Genomic DNA, 15641 nt, shown 5'->3' with positions numbered 1-15641 from the left:
AAATTAGAATTGAAGTGTGTTCTTTGGTAAAGTTCAGAAGAGAACTTGAACTTTTTTTTCACTTCATTGAGAAAATTTTAAATTGGGTGTGTTCTTTTGTAAAGTTCAGAAGGAAACTTGAACTTTTTCTTCACTTCCTTAATAATATTTAAATATGAGCAAGAGCTTTTCATATTTAATGAAAATATTCACAAGTATGTTATTAATTTTTCTATCTTCCAAGCGAAAAATTAGAATTTAACATTAAAATTCTATGTCTCATTTTGAAATAGATAACTGAAGTGGAAGATTTTAGTTTTATTTGGCGAAATTAGAATTGAAGTGCGTTCTTTGGTAAAATTCTGAAGAGAACTTGAATTTTCCTTGACTTCGTTGTGAAAATTTGGAACAGTGTTTTAAATTTTTCATCTCTTCGAGACAGATCTGAACTAAAGTGGAAAATTTTAGTTTTCTCTGGAGAAATTAGAATTGAAGTGTGTTCTTTGGTAAAGTTCAGAAGAGAACTTGAACTTTTCTTCACTTCATTGAGAAAATTTTAAATTGGGTGTGTTCTTTGGTAAAGTTCAGAAGAGAACTTGAACTTTTCTTCACTTCATTGAGAAAATTTTAAATTGAACTAGAACTTTTTATCTTCCGTGAAAATATTCACAAGTATGGTATTGCTTTTCCATCTTCCACCGAAAAATTTAGAATTGAACTTTAAATTTCTTTATGTCTTTGTGAAATAAAGAACTGAAGTGGCAGATTTTAATTTTCTCTGTAAAAATTAGAATTGAAGTGTGTTCTTTGGTAAAGTTCAGAAGAGAAATTGAACTTTTCTTCACTTCGTTGAGAAAATTTTAAATTGAACTAGAACTTTTTATATTACATGAAAATATTCACAAGTATGGTATTAATTTTCTATCTTCCACTGAAAAATTAGAATTGAGCTTTAAATTTCTTTATGTCTTTGTCAAATAAAAAACTGAAGTGTAAGATTTTTGTTTTTTCTGAGAAATTAGAATTTAAGCGTGTTATTTGGTAGAATTCAGTAGAGAACTTGAACTTTCCTTGACTTCGTTGAGAAAATTATAAATTCAACTAGAACTTTTTATCTTCCGTGAAAATATTTCACAAGTATGGTATTGCTTTTTCTATCTTCCAACTGAAAAATTTAGAATTGAACTTTAAATTTCTTTATGTCTTTGTGAAATAAAGAAATAATATTAAATATTTTATTTTTATTTGTAAAAATTAGAATTTTAGTTTGTTCTTTTTTAAAATTCAATAGAGAAATTTAACTATTCTTCACTTCATTGAGAAAATTAAAAATTTAACTAGAACTTTTTTATCTCCCATGAAAATATTCACAACTATGGTATTACTTTTTCTATCTTCCAACCGAAAAATTAGAATTGAACTTTAAATTTCTTTATGTCTTTGTGAAATAAAGAAATCAAGTGGAAGATTTTTGTTTTCTCTGGCGAAATTAGAATTGAAGTTTGTTCTTTGTTAAAATTCAGAAGAGAACTGAATTGTCATTGTATTTGTTGAGAAAACTATATAAATTATTTAGTACTTATTATAGTCCGTGAAAAATATTCACAATTTATATATTGATTTTTATATCTACCAACCGAAAAATAAGAATAGAACTTTAAATTTCTTTATCTATGTGTGTCATAATGAAATCACTTGAAAGATTTTTGCTTTCTCTGGAGAAATTAGAATTGAAGCGTGTTCTCTGGTAAAATTCTGAAGAGAACTTGAACTTTCCTTGACTTCGTTGAGAAAATTTGGAACAGTGTTTTAAATTTTTCATCTCTTCGAGACAGATCTGAACTAAAGAGGAAAATTTTAGTTTTCTCTGGAGAAATTAGAATTGAAGTGTGTTCTTTGGTAAAGTTCAGAAGAGAACTTGAACTTTTCTTCACTTCATTGAGAAAATTGAGTCTGCTAGTAGTATCTCTATCTCTAAAAATTCTTTTTCTTTAATCTCTGACCTTTTTAATAGATATTCTGAACGTTTGACGTTCTGACAAACCCTAAAAATAATGAACACTTAACAAAATAATGCATAAAATATTTTTAATGAGATAATGACATGTAGAATATTAATATTAAAATACGTTGAATACATTATTACACATTATTAGTACACTTGCGCTTCACTTTCCGTCAATTCATCTTTATATTCATTGATGATATTGTCTGCTAATGTCCTTTTTATTCTGCCTACGATTTCACTGTCTATTGTCACATTATTTTTACATAGATGGCAGTTTTGATACAATGATTAGATGTAACTTATGCTGTTGGTGCATAAGTACACTTGTCTTCTTCGTTTTAGCTTTAAGATAATGGTAACGGACAGATGATGGTAGGATATATCAACAGGTAATGTGTAACAAGAAACCCTAGCACGGAGTTGTCACCGATCATCGACACTTATCTTTAAGTTTGCATTCTCTTTGAGCACTAATTTCTCTGGTAATGTTACTCTTGCATATCCGCCGTTTGCACGATTGAAATTCTTGGGTACTCCAAAGAAATCTAACTTCTCGCTGTCATGACAACGCATGCATACATTTCCAATAGTGTTACCACTTGCACTCGTTTCATAGTTCAGGTATTTCTCCTTGTCTGCATTCAACACGACGACGATTTTTTCATGTGTACATACTTTCGTCAAATAATTCATCTTCACTTTTTTATAGATATGAGTTGTGTGTTTATCCTTCCACTGCGTAAAAAATACTGATTTAATGCATGCAATAAACTAGGTAGTGTCGATAACCTGCCATAGAGTACCAGTGAGAAAGCCAGATCGTGTCTTTGAACACACACAGAGTATGATTGGTAGAGCCGTAAGCATATTTCATGTCATTTTAAGATACGTAAAAAACTTAAAAAAAATACCATGTTAAAAAATTCAAATTATTTTAAAAGATGGGGGAAGGGATACCGGTGGTCCTTTGGGAGCCCGGTGGGGCTTTAGGGTCCCGGGGAGGGCCTTTGGTGGTCTGAGGGGGCACTTGAGGATCGACTGGTCCTTTGGGAGCCCGGTGGACCTTTGGGGACCGGGTGAGGACCTTTGTGGTCTGAGGGCCACTTTGGGAGCCAGGTGGCCTTTTGGGAGCCCGGTGGGCCTTTGGGGGTCAGGGGAGCCCTTTGGGGGTCCGGGGGCTCTTTGGGAGCCTGGGGGACCTTTGAGGACCGGGTGATGACCTTTGGGGATCTGGGGAGGGCGTTTGGGGGTCTGGGGACCCTTTGGGTGCTTGGGGGGACTTTGAGTACCAGGGGCTTCCTTCGGGGTCCTTTGGGTGCCTGGGGAACCTTTGGGGACCGGGGGAGGGCCTTTGGGGGTCCGGGGGCCTTTGGGGACCGGGGAGGGCCTTTGGGGGCTCGGGGAGGGCCTTTGGGGGTCTGGGGGCCCTTTGGGAGCTTGGGGGACCTTTGAGTACCGGGGCTTCCTTTGGGGTTGGGGTAGGGGGATTGGAACCCTTTGGGGTTGGAGTAGAGGACCTCACAACACTGTTCAAATGGAACTTGTGTATTATAACGACCACTGAGTTTTACTATTAAATTCTCTTCTAAAACCTTTTCTAAAATCATCTTTTATAATGTCTCTAACTGTTTCGCCGAAATAATTCCATAAAATGGCTAAAACTGTTTCGCCGAAATTATCCCTAAACGTAATTTCTGCGAGTTCCTCTTGTTTGGTATCTCTGCGCTGGCGCATTTCAAATTATTTGGAAACCTTTTCGCGCGCTAAGATCAAAACGTTTGCTCGGAAACGATTCTTCCGGAAGAACTCCAGACATTAACAAACTTCGCGCCGGAGACAATTTGATTAATGACTGATAGCACATGTGTTTCCCGGAAACTCATAACATTTGGCTTGAACAACAACAACGACATTGACCTTGGCATTCGCTAAGAGCGTGTCCAAAACAACAACAATAACATTGACCCCATTAACCACGTGTTCCCCCTTATGACTCTATCGCGTACCCAAAACAACAACAACAACATTGACCTCATTTTCCACGTGTTCCCCCTAATGACTCTATCGCGTGCCCAAAACAACAACAACAACATTGACCCCATTAACCACGTGTTCTCCCTAATGACTCGATCACGTGCTCAAAACAACAACAAAAACATTGACCCCATTAATCCCGTGTTCTCCCTAATGACTCTATAGTCCATGAAAGTGACAAATTTCCTGTTTTTTCATTCTCACTGGGAAAATCCATAAAACATCAAATAAATTGACCAACACACATAACCATCCATAAACTATGTAAAAAAAATTATAGGTGGCAGCAGGGGTGAGTGACACGTGTATAAGATAGCCTTCTACTAACGGGCTCATGCTCTTAATAAAATCCCTGGCCATGAAGCTATTCACAGGATAAGGCCTTCTGGCAATAAGCTGCTTGTTCAGATTAGTCAATCTGCAGCAAAGATTTTTGGCAATGCGGTTCCAACCGTATTGAATAGCTGTGACGTCATGATTCAAGAAAAGAAATTTCATGGCATTGTTAAGGGGTTGCTCGCTAATTATGAGGTGATAATTTTGAATAAATGTGAAGGTGTCATCGACGCTGAACGTTTGGGAAAATCCCTGGAGGTGAAAATTACCTTTGCTGATGCTGTAGCCCAGAGTAATAGCCTACGACTCAGGCTCAAGGTGGGCGGTGAATCATTCCAGGGTTTTTGAATTCTTGCGGCCGTCCCGTTGCTGTCATAATTGTCAATCTCCCAACCACATGAAAACCAAATGCGATAAGCCAACAAAATGTAGCCGCTGTGCCGCCTCTCATGTATCATCCCATTATTCCCCCTGCGTTTTGATCCAAATGCACTAATCGTGGGGGTAATCATGTATCGCATTGCCTAAAATGTCGTATTCTGTGTGATATCCTGAGCAAACGTGTGATTCGGAAATGACTGTCAAATTGTCCGTCTCAATCTGCTCTTTTAATATCAATGACACGAAAGATAAAGGTGGCTCATTAAGTAAAAAAAATGAATGATTTTGACATTTTGTTCTTGCAAGAACATTTACTTCCCACCATCTTCGTTAAATCTTTACGAAGAAGTAGCCACCATACTGTCTTTACCATCAATGCCTGAAAAACAAAAGGCAGACCTTCCGAGGGCCTTGCATGTGTTATCAAACGATTAGCTACTCCTTTGTCGCTTATCTTATTTCATTCCTCTGATAACATTATGGCAATACGACTTGGTCACCATGTATTTATAAATGTATATCTTCCCTGCGATCAGAATCGACTAGCTTCACTTACCAAGTTTTCTAATGCCTGCTCATCCCTTAAAACTCTGTTATGCAATATTGAAAAGAATGGGTATCGTTGGCTATTGATAGGTGATTTCAACTGTGATGATCATAGTTCCTCTACTCATGCCAACTTAGTTTTAGATTCGTTGCTTATTGGTTACCACATAGTACCCACAGCTCTAAAACACAGTTATATTCACAATAAGGGCGTTCTGACAAATATTGACCACTTTATCTTCTCTATCCATATTCCCAGCTCTTTCGTTAATGTTGACGAAGACGATCACGATTTTAATAGCCTTCTCTGTTCCTTTACAATAACACTAACCGATGATCCATCTAATCATCATTGTGCTGCTAATAAAAAATGGTGTATGAAACGAGAGTGGAGCAAAGCCAATTGGCCTTTATATATTTCTACTCTAACAGCTCTGTTGTCCTACGTCAAGATCCCTTTTAATCTATTGTGCACGAGTGTTTATTAGCCACAAGCCAGAGTGCAACTGAATTTTTATTATCTTCACGTAGTTAAGTGCATAAAACAAGCTGAGAATGTGGCTATTCCCCTTGTCCGGGTTAAACTCAAAACTCGAAGTCCAATTTGGAACGAAGACCCGGGTCTTAAAGCCGTCAAAAATCGTGCTAAACCCTGGCTTCGCATCTGGATTGCGTGTGGGTGGCCCTTGCGAGGCCAAGTGTTTGATATAAAGAGTAAGACAAAAGCGGAGTTTAAATAGTATCTTCGTTTGGTTCGATATAATGGTGCTGAGTTCCCTAAAAGTGCATTACAATGGAAAGAAGTCATTAAGACGTCTAAATTTGATTCATTAGGGACTAGTGATGTTATCCCAGATTCGTCATGGCTTGGGCATTATAAAAGTATTTTTTGTAAGATTGAGTATAGTGTTTGTTATCATTTTCAGTGCTTAATTTCGAAATTTTTGCCACCTAAAGTTTTGCAACGTCATGGTATTCCCGTCTCAACTAAAAGTATTGTTAATTGTATGCTTAACCTTAAGTCTAAATCAAGAGATCTTGATGGGATTAGCGCTCACCATTTTTCTATGAAAGTTTTTCTTTCTGCTTTCTTCACTGTCTTACTTAAAATATTATACCTTTTTATTTGCATTTTTTCATATATTTTCGTTTTCATATTTCCATTTTTTTAAATTGGTAAATGAAAAAGCAGTTTGGTTTAAGAAATTAATTATTTTGATACCAACATATTTAATTCAAAGAAGATGGCAATGTTGTATTCAACCTGCCGTTGATATGTGTATACACGCATGGAAGAATTATTTGGGTGGGATGAAAGAAGGGGGTTGAAATGTTCATAAAATGGTCCTCAACCCAAATTCATCCTACCGAGGATGTATAGGTAATTATTAGAAATAAAATGGCAGTAACCCAAAAATAGCCCTTAAATAAAAAAAAAACTTAAATGCTTACGATCATCATTAATAGCAATTATAGCAATTCATAGAAATTTCCATTATGCTTCTGGTTCCAAGATGTACTGATTTTTCTTCTTCTGTTGTAAGATCTAAATTGGAATTTTCATGGTTTCCAGTTCCATTTGAGACAGTGTAGTACCTTCCTTTGTTATTCATCAAGCTTAATTTCATATAAAACTGCTCGTCTGGTTCATATTGGTTATCATCAATTATGTCCACGTTGATTTTCTTCTCGGTTACGTTTGGTTCATAGAAAACAACCTCATCAACAGCTTTGTAGTCCTCCCCGGCTTTTGCACTTCTATCTATGGATTCAACCCTTTAAATGAAAAATCGTCAATTAGAAATTCGGAAATTTGTTTTACACCATTTCTCCGATGATATTTTTTAAGTCTTAGTGATGACAGTGATGCAAATATAATGTAAAATTCGCCCTTTGTGTTTTTTGGTTTTAATCATTGAAACAGATTCTATCCAACTAATCTATCCCTGGAATGAATATAGAGTGGATTTTGGTTTCATTTTATATTAACAAACAAGTATTTGAAATTTGTCTTTCAAACACCTATAATTGTTAGTTGACATACTGCTAGATATTCATTAGTTCTTTGATTGACAAGTTGCCATGTGAACTTCCTTTTGTGACAAAATGTTGAAAGTTGGTATTTAAGGAGCATCTACTATCTTCCAAAAACGAAATATGTTATTTTTGCCGAAAAAGATTGTCGTCAACACATTTTTTTTACTTTCAACCGCTTGGTATTGAAGCAGTAATACACATCATAATAGTTATAGATTGTAGAGGCTATAGGTTGTCTGAAATTAAGTTTTTCCAAAAAAATTTACGACCTATAGCAAGAAAAATGTCGAAATTTTGACATTAATTTTTACTCCTTAAATATTAAAAGTATAAGAATTCCAGCAAAAATAATTCTTGAAAAGAATAAAAGCATAAATAATTCTTGAAAAGAAAGTATGAATCTTTTTTATAAAAGTATTTTTTTTATACTTAACTTCTTTAAAATTTGTTCAATGTCAAAAAGAAGACATATTTTGAAAAGTTCCAGAAACATTTTTTTCGCAATTTTTAGATTACGTTAGAAGCGTTGACTTCAACGATACTCAACGTATCTCTAACCCTTTTAATTCTCTTTAGATGATAAAAGGTAAAAATAAAGATTTTTGTTAAGATTTTGGAACACAAAAAGTTTGCTGCACCCGATTGTTCGAATGATTTTATAATAAATTGCCTCGTTTTCAATGTTTCTGTTTAAAACGCTTTTTTTCTGCTCGAGATGTGAGTACAAATATTTGAAGCTTTTGTAAAAAAATGATCAAAATAAAACTCATAATTAGAATAAACATATCTCTGAACAAAAATTTTCCTGAATTCTGGTTGAGTTTTGGCCCCTTATTTGAGTTTTCGTCTCCTATTTGATTTTTTCGAAAATAAGGCAAATTTTCTCAGGCTCGTAACTTTTGATGGGTAACATTAAACTTGACTTGTGTATTGAAAATCAGCGTAAAAATTCGATTCTTTCGATGTATCTATTGGTATCAAAATTCCATTTTTTAAATTATCGGCTACTATTGAAACGAGTCAATCTTGCTATACAGTTCGTTACCATGGACTGTTTGAAATGTATTATCAGAGATAACGGCCCCCAATCTGAAGTTCATTTTTACCGCTTTTACGGCCTCAATTCGAGTTTCGTCTTGCCTCCATTTTGAAAATATATTGTTGGTATGTGTGTATCGCATGGTTACAGCCTGAGCATTGGTCTAACCATTCACGACTATAAGATCACCTCGAAATCAATTCGATCAATTCGAGATCACTTACTAGGAAATTCATCAGTCACAATTCTAGGAGAAAACCCTAAGCAAATGGTTGTCTAGTGGCACATTAAGTTTTAGTGACCTGGTCCAAGGAAAATGGTCATAAAAAGATCCTTACCAAAGTCCTTTGACAGAAAAAGCTCTACCTAAGGGAAGGGCTTAAATTGAGTTAATAAGGGAGGGAGGGGCCTAACTTGAGTAGATAGTCATAAAAAAAAACCAGTACTTGTCTGTCAAATGGAACGCGAAAGTTAAGTGAACTCAATAAGTGAAGTTAAGTTAATCCTAATGAAATATACCAAAACATGCTGATAATATAATACTTTAGAAACAAAATCATGGAAACTCCGACATAGAATTATGGAAAGCAGGCAGCGCAGAACGCAATGTATTAAATTCATATTTTAACCCAACCTAACTTAACTCCTAAACACCTCTATACATAAAATATTTAATAAAAATATACACACATTGTATTTTTCTCACTCAAAATGAGCAAATCATAGCCAATTCAGAAAGAGAAACCGGTTTCTGTTAGATCTTACACAGCATAATTATTGAGTGTGTTCCGTGTATCAGAAAAGTACCAAAATCCCTAATTAAGTTGTTCAATAGATCAAGCTCTATCTAAGGGAGGAGCATAATTTTTGAAAGTCCAGGAGCCCCTTAAGAAGGCTACCTGACTCCGGCTCATCTTCAATAATCATCAAGCTATTCAAGCAAAGTAGAGACTTAGCTATTATCCGAATTGGCTGAGATATAATAAAATTAATTTTCAACATTGACCGAGGCAGATAACATCCAACTAAACACTTTTCAGCTAATCAGGTTTCACCATCCAAATGAGCTGCACTACAATACAATGAAGTAAATTAATGCTGCACTACAACAGTCATAGTATGACTGTATGAGGCTAGATCCTATGTATCTGATTAATTTTGCTGCATTTTAACGTAAATGAAAACATATAATAAATGAAACCATCTCTACGTTTGTTGATAATGTTATTCAAAAAATGTGTTGTAAGTGCCAGTTAAGTATGATGTATTATTAGTTGAAAATAAAAGTCAAGTCAAGTCAAGAATTATTTAGAGTTCCTATTTTAATTATGCATTAAAACAATTTCCAAAACTAGCTAGTGTCTGACTTTGCCTTAAACTCTGATATGAACAGTACATCGCAGTAAGCTTTTCAGCCTTTAGGGAGCCATTATTTCTCAGAAATATGAAAAGAACCTTTTTGAACTTTTAACTTAGTTCTTATGGAAGGTATGCTCGTATAAACTTCAGAGAGGGTTCATTTGAATGGAAATTAGACTCAAACTATCTGTCTCGGCTTTTCTCTGTCTACAATTAGCCATGTCTTGATGCAACCTATGCAACCTACTGCAAAATACTTGATAACTCCCTAAAGGCTGAAAATTTTACTGCGATGTACTGTTCATTAAACTTAAACTTCGATATGAACAGTACATCGCAGTAAACTTTTCAGCCATTAGGGAGCCATGATTTCTCAGAAATGTGAAAAGAACCTTTTTGAACTTTTACCTTAGAGACTCGCTGAAGAAAAAATGGATCTTTATGCAGTGGGAAACTTGAGGGGCGCTGAAGACCCGCCACCTGAAGTACAACATGGAACGCCACGTGTGCAGCACAGTTACGCCAAGCTTGGCACAGTTCCATAATACTTGGCAAGCGCCACCTGATGTACATGATAGTAGTAAGCGCCCAATTCGTTTAAAATATACATGCAAATATACGCCTGAGGCATGGATATGTGTGTATATTTTAAACGAATTGGGGTTACCAGGGTCATTTGCAAAGAGGTACCATTTCTATAGAAGCTATAGTAATTTGAACCATCATATGGAATTTGCTTGAAGGTATATACTGTGCGCAGGCATCCGTACCAAACCGGTTTGGTATAATCTGTTCAGGTAAGAGTTTTATCTGAAACAAATAACTGAATTTCTATTTCATGATATACAAGTTTTTTTTTTAGGTTAAATCCGTGTCGGAAAAACCAGTGTATCTTTTTAGATGCCAATTATTTTTTGTATATATTCAAGTTTCAAATTAGATTCCTCAACAGTTTTAAATAGTTTATTGAACATAACACAACTGACATTTTTTGCAAGGATTTACATAGAAAATGGATAATTCAAAGCAATTTCTGGTGAGTAGACATTTTTTCATTATTATAATAAAAAAAGAAATTGTCTTGTCATCAAGTTAAGGAAGAAATTCTTTCCTTACACTAGAACTAAGGGTACTTATATACTTAGAAGCCTATTGTTTTTTTGTGCTAAAACCAACAAATTATTCTCTTTTTGGGTTAAACTTAAGGCGGGTTTTTTTTTTTATTTTTTTAGGGTTGTTTTTGAATTTATATTATGACCTTTTTTCATATATTGTTTTATTTTTATCAATAACTGTTATCATTTTTTTGGATGTTTTTGAAAAAAAGTGATTAGCACTATTTAAAAAAAAAAGTTTTGAACTAATTTAAATTCATAAAATAAACTTAATTATTTTCCAAACCCAAAATGCATTTTTTTTCATTCTAGATTTCACCCTTTTTTTTTCAAGTAAGTTGGTCCTTGAAGTAACACAAACTATTGAAATAAGGAAATATCTCTTGCCTGTATATTAATTCCACATTAACGACCATCAATTATCAAATTCGCTGCTAGAACTACACACAAACTGGACCAGCCCCTGGCCAAGACTCTGTTAATGCCAAGGTTCTCCGACAACAGTGTTAGCTCCAGGTTAGCTGGAAGTAACTTCAAAAGAGAATTGACTGCTTAATATAATGCCGCATCTCACCCTACTTAAGATTGTGAGCTTGATCCCCTTCAAGTTTTGTCATCTATTTTAGATATAGAAGCCCAGTAATAATTTTTTAGTGCGTACATAATTTTTTTTTTTCTATTAATATTTTAAAAAACAATTTAAATTTTCTAAGGGCCAGCTCTTTTGATGAGTAAAATTTCGAATTTGATTATAAAAACTATTTTATTTTATTTCGTTATCAAAATTAGCGGTATATATAACGTAATGCTAATAATGATTTTCTATAACAAAAAAAAACATTACCTCTTAACTTCTAATGAAATAATACAAATTTACCTTTTAGACAAAAACTAACTATTTTAAAAAAAAAACGAAAACGATTCGCTACTTCACAGTTGACGAGCACTTTTAAACTGGTATTTTTGCGCTAAGCCATTTGCATGCATCCGCTACTTATCAGATCTCCCATCGCTTTTTAATCCGATTTGAATTCTAAGTGGGTCTCTTGCAAAGTGGACTTTGAATAACAAGATGTCTATCTTCGATAAGCAAGTTACACAGGGAAAAAGGTTTTTTAATAATTTCCAAATATATCTTCACAGCGATGTCAAGAAATATTATTTGGGCGAACCCGTTTTTGGTCATTTCATTGAAACATTTAGGTGTTTTCGAGAAAGAAGTTGAGACTGTTCTATTTGAACAGTGTTGTGAAGTCCGATACCCCCAACTCAAAAGGGTATCGATCTTCTTACATCGAAGGAAGCTCCCGGTTCCCAAGGGTCCTCCCCGGGAGAGGGGAGGAGGGGGGGAAGGGAGGGGAGGAGGGTTCTAAAAAGGACCATCCAACATTTTAATTGCAATTTAATTGCTGATATGGATGGAGAAAAAAGTTCTTCTCTCTTACAAACATTTATTTAGCCCAGGTCAACTTCAAACAAATCCGTTGGCAAAATACAGAGGAAAATACGGATTATTGAGAAAGTAACACCACCAACCGCCGACATATGGGATTCGTGTCCGTTAACTGAAGCCAAGAACCAAGTTTTCATAAAGCATACCACGTCAGTTAAACGATGATCAAATTTCACAAATAGTCAAAATTAAGAGACTCAAACAATCAAATCGGACCCGTATTTTACATTTTTATTTTAAAAAAAATTTTCGGGATAAAACCATTAGTTTTTTGTATCAGGATGTGTTTTTATTTGGTTTTTTTTTCAGGGGTGTCTTTATCAACCCAGAGGTACTAGAATATTAAGAGATGCCTCATTAAAATAGAAATTAAAAGTTCTAGTGTCCTTTTTAAGTGACATAATGATTTGAATAGCAGCTAAAACATCTCCTAGGATCATTTTTTCCAACAGTCACTGGAAAAAAAGTTTAAAATTGACCGATGTATTCAAAAAAATCTAATAACTATGTCTTTGAGGATGAGTTAATCCCTCACATGCCCGGGAGGAGGAATGCAAGTTATGAGCTTTGCCCAATGTTTGCATATAGCATTGGTTATTGGGAAGTATACAGACGTGTTAAGTTTTTTTTGTGGTGGTTGTTGGGTTGGGGGGAGGGAGGTACGGGGTAGGGTCTCACCATGAAGAAATTTTTCAATGAAGAAGAGAAATTTTCTATGTAGGTGGTGTCAGATTTCCAAGCACTATTTAAAATCGATAAGAAACTAAATTTTAAACTAAAATTTAAACTAGAAACTAGTTTAAATAAATAAAACTTTCAATTGAATGTTTTTCAACTGAAAGTAAGGAGCAACTATAAAACTTAAAAAGAACAAAACTTATTTCGTATATGAGAGTGGTCGCCCCTGTGTCAGGACCTCAATCTTTAGGCTCCAGCTTTTTTATTGCGTTCAAACGAGCTTTTTATTCTAATTATGTAACTTGTGTGATTCAGGGGTCATTTTTCTAGAATTGGACCAAAATCTGAACCTAGCGTGAAAGGCGGGGTGTTGAGGAGGAGGGAGCCCCACCTCATATACGCAATAATTTTGATTCATTTTAAGTTTCAGTGTTTCTCCTTACTTTCAGTTGAAAAAGATTTGTTTTTTTATTTAATTATTAACAAGCGTTTTAAAGACGGTAAAATTTCATCAATAATTATGATGGAGAGGCTCAAACAATTGAATTGGAGAAATATTTCTCTTTTTTATTTAAAAAATTTTTTGGAATAAAAACATTAGTTTTTTTATAATTATCTTGTTCTAACTTAACCTTCTAAGAATATTACTACATTTTCCCGACTAAAAAAAAAAAAATATATTTTTTAAAATGTTCAGTTGACATTATGAAATACATAAGGCAATGTAACTTTTTTTTCTTCTTCTTTTAATTGTTCAGGTGATGCTGATGGTGATAGTGGGACAATGACTATTCGACATTGAAAAAGTTTATTAAATATACAAAATTTACATAAAAATTCAACTTTTTTTTTCTACAGAGTAAAGATATAGCACCACCACCAGTGAAATCCCTTGGTGAGGACGCAAGACTATTTACTGGACCAAGCTTGTCGCCACGTGTCGAGTTCAAGATTGACGTCACACAGGTTCTAGAAGCTTCTGAGTGGCAAAGAGGATTCCTTAACGATGTTTTTGGGGAAATGACCATCCTGGAGGACTGTAGCTGCGATATTGACATGCTTGAGGATCCGGGGTGGACATATAGTTTAATGTCTGAATATTTAGGTGAGGCTACAAGTCAACCTGAACCGGGTCCTCATAACAAAGTTCCATCAGAGCACAACACATGTTGGCTGGACCAATTGTCACCAAACACATTGGACTATGAATGAGGAGACTTAGGGCCACACCCCCCCACAGCGATCGAAGAGACTGGAAGTGGTTTTTTTGATAATTCTCTTTCTCCTACCACCCGTCCACTTACTGCTTGGGATAAAAGTAGTAGTAGTGGTAATACAACAGCAACAGGACCCCATAGTCTGGATTTTTTTCTCTCCAGCTCGGCCTTGAACCGCGCAGTGTTCCATACTACCGACTTTGGTGATAATTTCAACTCTCTATGGTTAGGGGATATAATAACCTATACCATGGTCAATTCACATTATGATATGGATAAGATTCGAGCCATTCTTGAACAAACACGAGGTGTTTGGGGAATGGGTGTCAGTTTAGAAGCATGAATAAAACTAAAAATATTTTTTTTTAATTAATGTGTGGGTGAGAGGTATTATAAATACTTGCACACATAGTTATTGGCAATGCCCCATCATTTATCGATGTATTGGGAGATTTTTCTACATTGTACAAATCTCATTCAAAGTCAGTGGGACACTTGGAAAGAAGATGGTAGTGGATATATTGTGTTGTTTATTTAAAGTTTAAATTTTAAAATTTGTATGTTTAAAAAGTAATTTATTTTAAGCGGCTGGCATGTGGGCGGGTAATTGCAATAAAATATCACACAGATTTAGAGGGGGGTAGGGGGATACAACGAATCTGTTTCGATACGAGGCTGCAGTGTTTCAAGTATGCGTTTTTAATTGCAGCATACAGACCTCTGCGCAATGATGCCACTAAGAAAAAGTTGGATAAAATGGCAGTTAATGGTAGGGAGGGTTCAAAGTTCCCCAAAGTAAATTTTAATTGTTTAAATGGTGAAGACCCTGTGACACTAAAAAGAATAGAGATGTTTTAGTGGACTAATACACATTTAAAGATTGTTGTTACAGTTTTACAGCATGACACATAATATGCAGGGCGCCAGAATTTTGATAAGACGCGGGTATTTTTTTCAGTTCGGGCTCTTTCAGATGAATCACTAGAACATTTGGCGTGGCTTCTATACACCCCACCCACGGAATCTGAGTCAATTGGTCACATCAATCTGATTACTGATATTAGTAGGGTTCTAAATGAGGGTAAAAAGGGGCTAGGGGGTGTGTGCTATTACTGTCCAACATGTCTCTCAAGATTTTGCTCTGATTTAAATTTAAAACATAACATAAAGCAATGTAAACGTCATTGATACCAGGATGTGGAGATGGTAAGTGGAGATGGAGCTATCTAGATATTAGAAATTGTCCGAAATACACTACTACAGAGCAATAAGATCGCTTTGGAATAAAAGGCTAAGCTGACAGATATGTACAATCTGTCAAATTCAAATCATGTTAAAATACATGAAGTCATAGGGGTCTTTTAAGTTCACGCGCAATGAGATTCCAATAATATCAAGCACGTACTGGAGATCGTGGAGATGTTGAATAATGGTGAACACTACATGTGCTTGGCATTGG

The 15641-nt window shown here is 35.1% G+C and overlaps 1 protein-coding gene across 1 annotated transcript in view; it reads right to left on the bottom strand.

Annotated features, from left to right (window-relative positions):
- Positions 1–15641, bottom strand: part of LOC148953904 (sodium/calcium exchanger 1-like) — a 177581-nt gene that overhangs the window by 45807 nt on the left and 116133 nt on the right. The window contains exon 10 of the mRNA XM_089086009.1: positions 6762–7060. Coding sequence (XP_088942135.1) covers positions 6762–7060 — 299 coding nt within the window. The remainder of the gene's footprint in view (positions 1–6761; positions 7061–15641) is intronic.

Source organism: Artemia sp. Qi Xiang Cuo, chromosome 3, assembly GCF_049724085.1.
Source record: "Artemia sp. Qi Xiang Cuo chromosome 3, ASM4972408v1, whole genome shotgun sequence".
NCBI lineage: Eukaryota > Metazoa > Arthropoda > Branchiopoda > Anostraca > Artemiidae > Artemia > Artemia sp. Qi Xiang Cuo.
Note: the sequence above shows the minus strand (reverse complement) of the source record. Positions and strands in the feature narration are given on the sequence as shown.